At 40.4% G+C, this 11,860-nt stretch overlaps 1 protein-coding gene across 1 annotated transcript; it reads right to left on the bottom strand.

The window, feature by feature from the left end:
* Positions 1–322: 322 nt before the first annotated feature.
* Positions 323–880, bottom strand: LOC141089655 (deoxyuridine 5'-triphosphate nucleotidohydrolase-like). The gene has a single exon (XM_073576139.1). It carries the CDS (start codon positions 878–880, stop codon positions 323–325), a length of 558 nt encoding a protein of 185 aa, XP_073432240.1.
* Positions 881–11,860: the final 10,980 nt, after the last annotated feature.

Genomic DNA, 11,860 nt, shown 5'->3' with positions numbered 1-11,860 from the left:
GCAGTTCCGTGCATACTGTATTGTGTAACATATATGCTACTTGAAATGAGGTGGCCCCACGGGGGCCTATCCATACATATCCTTCCACTGTTACATTAGCTATGTTACAGCTCTGTCCTTCTGGGCAAATAAAGTCATCTTGTTTTCGTTCTTTTGCGCTTTCCTTCCACAACCACCTTATCCGACTGGTGTTTTGACTTTGGATTTGAGTACCCGGTGTTCATCCTTCAACTTTCACCAAACACTCGCTTCCAAGGCTTCCAATAATTCTACATATTCCCATAAATATCTGTTAGGGAAAAAAAAAAAACAAAGCATGATTTTATTCACGCAAATAACATTTTTCCTGGGGAACATATTCCCATTTCTCCACTCCTGGTCTCATGATTAGCAAAGTATGATCCTTGCCCACAGCAATAACTTCAGCCGCCGATGGCGGTCCTTGAGGACTCTGTACCCAAATTCTAGCTCCTACATTGGTCACATCTGATGACCCAAATGCTTTATCCCACCGTAAGGAGAGTTCTAGTGGAGCTTGTCCTTCGATGGCTTGATCTAAACTAATAGGTATTACCAACATTTGAGCCATCTTCTGTCCTTTAGAGATAACTAGCGGCTCTTGTCCTAAATTGGACATAATAACTTTAATTTCTCCTTGATAATCAGCATCAATTACTCCTCCCACCACTATGGCCCCTCTTAAAGCAAAACTAGACCAAGTTGCCAACTGACCATAATGTCCTTTAGGCATTTGACATCCCAATCCCGTCGGTATAGGAACAGTCTTACCTGGCGGCACAATAGTCACCTCTATTGCGCTGAGATCCAATCCCGCAGACAGGGGAGTTGCTCTTTCAGGAATTTTAGCCTCTTGATTCATCTTCCAAAAAGTGATTGTATGTACAATATGAGTTTCGTGTATGGTAAGATTGGGTGTCAGCATTCTCATCAATGGTGTCATGGAATCAGTTATAGGCCTATTGTTGATAATTTGTAAAGCCTCACTCAAATTGTCTCTCCACCGGCCATGTTCTCCTTCCTTATTGTGTATCTTTTTCAGAGTGGACTTCAAGAGTCCATTCATCCTTTCCACCAACCCTGCAGCTTGGGGATAGTAGGGCATATGATATACCCATTGTATATTATTGTCCTGAGCATATTTTTTAATGGCATCTCCAGTGAAATGAGATCCATTATCAGTTTGAATTTGTAAGGGGACCCCATAATACTGTGTTATTATCTCTAAGGTCCGCTCTGTGCTCCATTGGGTGGCTGCTTTACACGGAAAGCCCACCATCAGTCCTGAATATGTATCTACCGCAGTACAGACATACTTACACCCCCTACTCTCTGACAAAGGGCCGATGAAATCCATTTGCCATATCTGAGCAGGTAACTGGCCTCTGCCTATGTGTCCCATTACGGTGTGTGGTACCTCTCGTTTTTGTGAATGTTGACATATTGGGCAATGTTGTATAGTTTGTTTTATTATGTCAAGTGTCAGAGGCACACCTCTCTCCTGGGCCCACCTGTAAGTGGCTTTTTCTTCAAGATGTCCGCTTTTCTGATGAGCCCAAACGGCTGTACCTTGCAGCCATGCTTCTTTTTCTCCAGCATCAATCTCAGTAGTATTTTGTCGAATAGCAGCTGCTTTATCTGCTTCAGAGTTAAACAAACGTTCAAGTGAGTCAATTGGCATATGAGCAACATGAAAGACAGTGGTAGGTGTCTCTTGGCGATATTTATTTTGAGCAACTATGATAGCAGCTTTCTCTGCTACACTCTGGTAATGTTCCAACTTATCTTTGAGCAGATGGGTATTGCAATCCAGCACCACTTTCTGCCCTCCTAGCTCTGCAACTTTTTGTTCCAATTGAGAGCACTTCCTCTGCATTTGTTGATTCCGCTCATGCATCGCGCGATATGCACTGAGCAGAATCCAAGTTCGTCGCCCAAGCGACACAACATCACCCGCCTTGGCGGGGACACCCCTGAGTACATTAACAACATCCTGGGTTGACTGCATCACCTGCCTTTGCAGGGAAAACCTCGAGTAACTAAACAACATCGAGGGGTTATCTGCATCACCTGCCTTTGCAGGGATCCCCATGAGTAAACCAACAACATCATGGGTTAACTGCATCACCTGCCTTTGCAGGGAAAACCTCGAGTAACTAAACAACATCGAGGGGTTATCTGCATCACCTGCCTTTGCAGGGATCCCCATGAGTAAACCAACTACATCATGGGTTAACTGCATCACCTGCCTTTGCAGGGAAAACAAATCCACATACGCTGTCCTAAAGACTCTACATCACCCCTGAGTACTTTAACAACATCAGTGGGTTCACTACCCTTAAGCTTACTAGACCACTGTTCCGCCAGTCCAGAACTGCTCAACTCATGTGCCAATACATTATACGGTGCCTCAGTCCAACCGGGCACATCCACAACATCCTCCTGCTATTCCTTTCGTTTCTTAAACATATTGAGGAAAAAAAAAAAAGATCCTGCTGACTACACCAATATATGTCTTGCTAAATTTTCTCCCAAATTAGGTTATTTACCTTAACTTACGTAGCGCTCACTGGCATCCCAACCAGGCAAAGATTATTGACAATCTTTTATTTCAGCAAGCAATCATTTTGTTTTACATAGCACATGAATAGTCTCAAGATTTAAAAAAAAATGACAGTTATGACATGAAAGATTTCAGCATCAATAATAATTACCGAGTTATTGTAGCATCACCCTTCGCATCGGGGGACCTCGATCAGCGGGAAGGGGTTTTCCTCGGTCAGCATCACAGACTAAGTGCGTCCACTTGAATCGTCTGGAAAGTCCCCACCCGCTGAGGAGGTCAGTACTTTTTATAATATTAATTGGAATGATCACGCACTGACATGCGCAGTAACTTGTTTCTTTTTCACATTCCTCCTTTATCTCAGTTGGTTTGGTTCTCACATTCCTCCCTTCCAACTCCCACAACAATGCCTGAGCAGGTGGTTGCTTTTCACATTCCTGAGTGTGTGCTCTCCTCATGGTAGGAAAAGTTCAGATTCCGGTCACAATCCATAGTATCCAAATGGATGTTTCAATGTACTGCAATCACTACCTTATTGACTGGATGCCTATCTATACCAGTCTCTCACTCATGCATATCCCATTTGTATCACAGAGAGAAAGCAATGGAGACTTCTAAGGTGGCCAGCAATGAGTCCAGACCTGAATCCCATAGAACACCTGTGGAGAGATCTAAAAATGGCAGTTTGGAGAAGGCACACTTCAAATATCAGGGACCTGGAGCAGTTTGCCAAAGAAAAATGGTCTAAAATTCCAGCAGAGCATTGCAAGAAACTCATTGATGGTTACCGGAAGCGGTTGGTCACAGTTATTGTGGCTAAAGGTTGTGCAACCAAATATTAGGCTGAGGGTGCCAATACTTTTCTCTGGCCCATTTTTGGAGTTTTGTGTGAAATGATCAATGTTTTGCTTTTTGCTTCATTCTCTTTTGTGTTTTTTCATTTAAGACAAATTAAATGAAGAAAATAATACCAAAGAATTTGTGTTTGCAATCATTTTCAGGAAGAAGCTGAGTATTATCTGACAAAATTGCAGGGGTGTCAATACTTTTGGCCACAATTGTATGGGTGAGCTGAACAGTCCTTTAAAAAATGTCATATGAGACTGTCTCGCCCGGAGCGGGGTACTCAGGTTGCCAGGCAACGTTAGATTTAGAAGGTCACGGGAGTGGCAGCCGTGCCCCGTGCCTGTGCTCCAGGGACAGTGAAATGGGGGTTGAAAAATAAAGTAAAAATAAAAGAAATTTGAAAAAGAGTACGTGACACCAGTTGGAGTGTTTGACTGTAGGATAGCCGGCACTGCAGATGGTCCCTGGGGGGTAGATGGTGATGGCAGTGCAGATGTTTAACCCCCTCCAACTAGGCTGACCCCCAGAGATTGTGATGGAATTAGATAGCACGGCATAATAAGGCAGGAGAAAAGGAAAGTCACTTTATCATTTACTGAAGTTAAGATGCAGTTCAGAGGAGAAATTACAACTCACCAGGTTTACAGTCTGCTCTGCACAATGGGCGTTATCCTTTTCTCTGCTGAAACTCAGTGTAAACTTCCTGTTGTCTTAATTCCTTCAGGGACTAAGGCTTCCTGGAGTCTGAAACTTCCAGTACAGCCACTTACTGTGTTTTCTCCCCTGGTAACTTGCAGCTTGGATCCTGTGTGAAGCACAAGTTTCTTCTTGCACAATCCTTCACTGATCCTCGATTGCTGTAGTCTTCCTGGGAGAAGACACTCTGCTGTTGGTTGTATGAACCTCACAGTCTCTCAGCTTACCATCTGGCTCTAAAAGCATAGATCGCCTAGGGGCTGAAGCCCTGATTTTCCTCAGCCTTGTTCCTGGGGAGAGCGCATGTCACTCCTCCCTGAACAATCTCCATCTTGTCAAATCGTCTTCTTCCCAGAACAACTCGACTCCTCCCCCTCCAAGTTATGGTACATCTCCAAAGCTCTAAGCTTCAGGGAAGTAAGGGAATGAGGTAAAATTGTGTGTGTGCAGTGATCTCTAGCAGAGAAAGCATAACTCCCATCATTTACAAAACACATACAAAACAGTACATATTTCACCATTTTGAGGCGGCAAAGAAATAGGGCGCCACAAGACCACAGTAGAAACAGAGTCCAAGATCCTCTGTTTCTTTGCCATTGCACAAAAACTGTCAGCTCTAAGCTCCATTGGGTCTACCGTAGGTAAGCAGGCCTGCTCTGTGGAAGAATACAAGGCATCCCACTGCTCACCTTGCCTCGCATGAATTCTACAGTCCATTCATATTTCCTGGGCTATGGTCTCCACCAAAGAACAGTGGGGATCATGCAGAATCAGAGCGTAGTTCAGGGATTCAGGCAGACTTCTATGAATTTGCCACCTAAAGGCTGCATTCTTCCACTGAACCTCCATGGACTACTGTCGAAATTTAGTACAGTAGCCCTCAGTGGTACTGATCACCTGTGTCAGATTAATGATCCTAGCTTCAGCAACCTGGATTCTGTTGGGTTCATCTTAGATAATCCTTAAGGTATGAAAAAAATGCATGAAATAAAGACCATTCTGTGGTTTGTGGGGACAAAGAAAATGTACAATTCTAAGGGCCCTGTGGCAATAGGTATATGAATCCTCCCATCTCCTAAAGACCAGATTGTAGTGCAAAGAATAACCTAAAACTCTCCCTGAACAACTTAAAATGCTTTCTCTCCAACAAAATTTTTTCAGGGAGGGCCACTACTATTTAGGGGGAGACCAACTGAACAACATAGGTGGCAGATATTGCAATCTTTGCTGGCAGTGAAGATCTATGAGTAGTTTTCATGAAGTTAGTCACTTGGACTGTGAAGATTCAATAGTTTGGTGCTTTTTCAGCCAGATCTTGAATTTCTAGAGACATGCTTGCCACATGATCACTAAGTGCTTGAATTAGATCCATGTTGGCAGAAAAGCAAAGTAAATGGTCAGTTGTTAAGTGACTTTGAGACACTACTCATGGGCATTTCATGAGACAGAGTAGTCAGGAGGTCCGAGGTCAAATATTAGGAGGGATCATAGTGCATAGGGATAAGACAAGAGCATGTTCAGATAATAGTTAGGGGTCAAATGCCAGGAGCGTGCATCAAAACCAGAGGGTACAACAAACGGATAGTCAGAGACCAAGTCGGGGGTCAAATACCTGAAGTCAGAGAGCGTCAAAAGCAGAAGGAATAATCCACACGAATGGTCACGACAAGTTTGAGGTCCAGCAACAAGATCAAATAGACACAGAGCAAGCAAACACACCTAACTAAGCTAAGCTACAATTGACAATGTGCTACTCCCGGAAAACCAGCTAAAAACCTTGCAAAACACTGAGGACGGGAGGCACATGGGGAAACGCCCGAAAGCTGGAATAGATTAATCAGAGCTGTCAATCAAAATGCTGAAAGCTCAGTACACCTCAGGATCAGATTGGATGACTGGACTGTCATCTTACAAAACAGACAGTCCAGCACATTCCAGATCCCATAGGGCGGCTGAGCAGTCACTCAAAACATCTCTAGGCCACAGTCAGTGATGAAACCCTGCTCCGGGGATCATCAGAGATTGTGATTTTTTTTTTATCGCCCACCCCTGACTTATATTTCTCAATAACATTGTCCCTGACTTGATTGGAGATCTAATTGGACTTCAAGGTGTTGTTTGGTTAGTGGTGCCTCTAGCTTAATTGTGATACAGACTATGTGGTCTTTCAGAAAAGGTGTGTGTATATATACAGACAGACCATGTGACACTTAGATTGCACACAGGTGGACTTCCTTTCACTAATCATGTGATTTCTGAATATAACTGCTTGCACCACAAATTTTTAGGAGAGTCTTAGCAAAAGGGATGCATACATTTTTAATTATATGAATTCAAAAATTTTATTTTTTGCATATATTTTTCTCATTTCATGTCATCAAATTAATCTATTTAGTGCTAATGCATCACACACAATTCAGATTACAAAAAAATTCCAAAAATATTTACATACAGATTGTAATGTAATTAAATAGGTAAAAAGCCAAGCCACTGTATTACAGAGTATCAAGATGGAAAGTTTGGACATGGGACTGCTACTCCCAGGGAAGCCGCATTGGCGGTACCTGAACCTTGAAGCTGCAGCAACGGTACCTGAACTCTTAAACAGTTCCACCAGTGCTAGAAATTGCACCTGAGTTAGTCCTGGTTAGCATTCCTGTGTCTGTACTGACAGAACCTTTTCCAGTATCCAAGTCCAGCCCTGTCTGTGACTTTGTGTCAGTAGCTATTCAGTAAGAGCACCCAAAACCTGATTAGTCTGAATCCTGCTTTTCAGTGACTCTAAGTCCTTATCCATGTCAGTGAAATGCCTAGGAGTGGTACCTGGCAGCTAGCTGCAGCTCAAGCCTGGCTCCATCTTCAGGAGTTCCAGTGAAAACCAAGTAGCCAGATAGCCATGCCCCTCCTCAGTAAGTCTGACACCATGTCACAGAGGGTCCACAGTGAGTCCATTGTAAAGCAGCAAACAGGTATTTGAAGCTGCGGGCGCCTCTGGGGTACTGGTAACTTCAAGGTGTAGGACCTTCTAGAGAGACTTTCAGTTATGCATAACCTACTATTCAGCCATCCCTAAACAGTGCTCACTAGCATAACCAGGTGCAGACATACACTAAGAATAATTTTAAAACAGTCTTGTTTAGTGATGAGTGCTGTGGATGGCCACCATATACCAACAATGCTGCGGGTCATGTATGTTACACACACTGCTCCCACCATGATCTTCATTGCTTCCATGCTTTGTACTGCAGCTGTATTCCTCTCCCCAAGGTTTATGGACAGTAAGCAATTGAAGTTAAGAGTTCTCAGCATAATCAAATGAGACACAGAAGACTGATTTGATTGTGTTCTTTTACTTTTTTAAGGATTGGGCAACGTCATACGGAGTAAACACCCCCGAAAAGAATTCCCGTTAACTCCCTATTGTTTGAAGGGAAAATTTGTTTATGGGGTTTAGTAAAATTCAGAAGTGCATATCTCCATAATGGAGTGAAGGAAAAACTAAGAAAAAAAGAAATAAAATGTTTTAATGAGCTGTTCATCCACTTTCTTGTGAGGCAAAAAAAAAAAAAAAACTAGTGAAAGGTCCTCCTTAAAACTATACCATTTTTGATACTTTCTGTTAGTAAAACCCTTTATTTCTAGTTTTCAAAAATATAAGCCTTGCTAAACTTTAATTTCAGTCCTACTTTTTTGAAGGCAAGGAACAGCACAGATAATTTTGCAATTGAGCACTGTATTTCAGAAATGAAAGCTGATTGTCTTACGGAAAGCAGTGTCAATATTAAATGATTCATACGAAGTATCTTCTGAAATTTGTATTGTGCTCTGATCTGTGATTCTTCTCTCAGTTTCACCTGAATCAAAATGAACACATTCAATTTTTTAATTGGTTTGGTAAATGTGAAAACCAAGACAGTATAGCAATATAAAAATATTAAGCTCATATTAGAATAAAATGTTATTGTGTTTTATGGGAGCATATAATGAAACATATACATTACAACCCCTTTACAGCCTTAAATGTATCCATATATCCAGGTCTCCTGTACTTGCTGACCTTGGACGTATGGATATGTCTAGGCTGCACAAGCATGATCGCCATCGGGTGTCAGCTAATTCTGACAGCTGACACCCAGCTCTTGGTGTGAGGAGCAGAGCCCGCACCACTACCATCACTTTAACCCCCTAAATACTGCATTTAGTGAGCAGGCAGAGGGAAGTAAGCTCCTCTGCCCTTGGATGGACAATTCAGCGACATTCCTAGTCTCGCCGTATGGCTAAGCAGTACTGTGCAGCCACATATGGGGTATTTCTACATTTCTACATTTCCACATTCAGCAGAAATTGTGGGACAAATTCTGGTGCAAATTTTTACCCATTTTCCAGTGCTATAATGTAAAATCTGGGGCTAAAACCAATTTTTGATGGTAAAAATATATTTTTTGTCTTCATGGCCCAATGGTATAAAATTCTTTGACCCACCTGTGGTGTCAATATGATCACTGCATCCATAGGTAAATTCATTGAGAGGTGTAGCTCGTAAAATGGGGTCTCTTATGGGGGTTCTGGCACCTCAGGGGATCTGCCAATGTGATATGGCATGCTCAAACCAGTCCAAAATTGCGTATCTTTCCTTCTGAGCTTTGCACTATGCTTCAAAAGTAGTTTTCATCCACATATGGGGTATCTGTGTACTCAGGAGAAATTTCATAACAAATTATGGGGTCCATTTTCTCTTGTTATCCTTGTCAAAATGCAAAATTTGGGGCTAAAAAAAAATTTGAGTGGAAAATGTGATTTTTTTTCATGGCTCAATTATATAAATTTCTGTGAAGCATTGGGGGATAACGGTGCTCACTACACATCTAGATAACTTCTTTGAAGGATCTAGTTTCAAAATGGTATCACTTGTGGGGGGTTTCTTCTGTTTAGACACATCAGGAGCTCTCCATATGGGACATAGGGTCCTCTAAATATTCCAGCAAATTTTACATTCAAAGAGTCAAATGGCGCAGCTTCCCTTCTGAGACCTGCCGTGTGTCACTTGTGGGGGTGATGTTTCACTGTTTAGGCATGTCAGGGTGTCTCAAAATGCGATATGGCATCCACTAATTATTCCAGGAAATTTTGCATTTACAAAGTCAAATGGCGCTACTTCCCTTCCAAGCCATACCGTGCGACCAAACAGTAGCTTTCCTCCACATACTGCGTAATGGCGTGCTCAAAAGAAATTGCTCAAAAAATTATATGGTGCAATTTTTCTTGCTACCCTTTGTGAAAATGCAAAATTTGAAGATAAACAAACATTTTTGTGGGGAAAATGTGATTTCTTTTTTTGCTTTCACTTCTCAATGTTATAAACTTCAGAGATAAGTTTCCTGAGAGGTCTAGTTTGAAAATGGTGTCACTTGTGGAGGGTTTCCACTTTCCACTTTTCAGGCAACATCAGGGGCTCTTCAAACTTCTCATGGTGTCCGCTAATTATTCCAGTAAATTTTACATTTAAAGAGTCAAATGGCACAGAAAAATGCTGAAAAAATGCAATGTAATTTTTGGCTGCATTTCTGTACAGTATGATCAGGAGCTTCACGAAATCTTCATCCAAAAAAAATTAAAAAGGGTATTTAAATTTAGCTTTTTTATTGCTAAGAAAGCAAATTTTGACTTCAGAAAAAATGCAGCAAAATGCTGCATGTGAACATAGCAAAAAATGGGAAAAAAATTAATGTTTAACAAAGGTGTGTTTATTAATGCAAAAATTTATAAAAAAAAAATCCATAAAGCAATAATACAAGATAAATGGACAATGGTCCCAAACGTAAAATCCAGGCATAAAAAAGTGACAAAAAGTAATTTATGCATAGGAAAAAAACCTTTTTTCATACCTATGGAGGTGTGCTGACTTAAGGTTACCGGGAAGTTAAGGACCATGATTCGAATTTTGAGGGTTAAAGTTTACAGCATCTTAAGGGGGTTGATGTGTTACAATTGATCCAGCAGAATATTAAATATCATAGGCACATGATCAGAGCACCAACCAATGGAATTGATAAAAGAGAGGGAGCACTGTACCACAAACACTCTGTAGTCACCAACCCTGGAATTATGGGGCTCGGAGTACATGCTTGGGAGAGTGGACGCGCCACCTTGGCTATTTAGCATGCGCACACACCATATAGACATCAAAGCATGAAAGAGTTATAATGCAAGTACACATCAAGTTGAAAGTACTGTATGTGGCAGCATTGTGACCCCAATTGGCAAAAATTATGAAAGAATGTCATGTACTTGATATCCGTCATTGGGGAAGACAAAAGAAATACAAGCACCACTAAAAGAACACATATGTACAGATAAGAAAACATCTAATATGTACAATATATAGCAAGGCAAAACAGCAATATGCTCCTAATGCATCAATAATAAAATGCACATGGGCAAACAAATAAATGCACCATTTTTACAGTGCAATATAAATATAGAAAAAAGCAAAGTTTAAAAGAACAATCACAACATTTGCGTAATTTCTCCTGGAAAATATGCAGGTTAGTAATGTATTGTATTTGCAAAGTTTCTAAACTCTACAATTTGACTTTGAAATTATTATTATTATTTTTTTGTATTATACTATTACGTTTATAAACCATAATCTTTAAGAATTAACACTGGCCATGCATAGGGATTTGGCACAGAGCACTTGTACTCAAATACTGATGTAAACAACTTAAACATCAGGTTTTTCAAGATTGCAGGAAATAGGTGTATCATTAGACTCACCCTGTTGAGACTTTACACTGGCTCTTTAGGACTTGTGCAATTTGCCTGCACAATGCGTAACAGGGTTCCTACACATATACAGTTCTAAACATTCACTCTGAAACATTTTGTGATTACTGTATTTTGACATATGTATCTACTAAGGAATCATTATAAGTGTGAGGCTAACAGACTTTTACTGAGAAACCTCTAAAGAAAAAGAAACACTTAATTTCTTCAGAAAAAATTCATTTTTAACCCTTTCGAGCCAGAGCCTGTTTTTGCCTATGTGACCTGGCCAATTTTTTCAATTCTGACCAGTGTCACTTTATAAGGTCATATCTCTAGAATGCTTCAAAGGATCCTTGTTATTCTGACACTGTTTTCTCATGACATATTGTACCTCATGTTAGTAGTAAAATTTCTTTGATATAGCTTGCATTTATTGGTTAAAACAAATGGAAATTTGGCAAAAATTTTGAAAATTCGGCAATTTTCAAAATTTTTAATTTTCATGCCCTTAAATCAGAGAGTCAAACGCACAAAATAGTTAATAAATAACATTTCCCACATGTCTAATTTACATCTGCACAATTATGGAAACAATTTTTTTTTCCGTTAGGAACTTATAAGGGTTAAAAGTTGACCAGTCATTTCTCATTTTTACTACAAAATTTACAAAACCATTTTTTTAGTGACCATCTCACATTTGAAGTAAGTTTGGTGGGTCAATATGACAGAAAATACCCAAAAGTGACACCATTCTAAAAACTGCACCCCTTAAGGTACTCAAAACTACATTCAAGAAGTTTATTAACCCTTCAGGTGCTTCACATGAATGAATGGAATGTGGAAGGAAAAAATAAATATTTAACTTTTTTTCACAAACATTTTAATTCAGAACCAATTTTTTTATTTTCACAAGTGTAAGAAGAGAAAATGAACCACAAAACATTTTGTGCAATTACTCCCGAAAAC

Source organism: Dendrobates tinctorius, unplaced genomic scaffold (genome assembly GCF_039654945.1).
Source record: "Dendrobates tinctorius isolate UK_male_01 unplaced genomic scaffold, ASM3965494v1 ptg000046l, whole genome shotgun sequence".
Lineage (NCBI taxonomy): Eukaryota > Metazoa > Chordata > Amphibia > Anura > Dendrobatidae > Dendrobates > Dendrobates tinctorius.
This window is presented reverse-complemented; position numbering and strand designations above follow the sequence as displayed.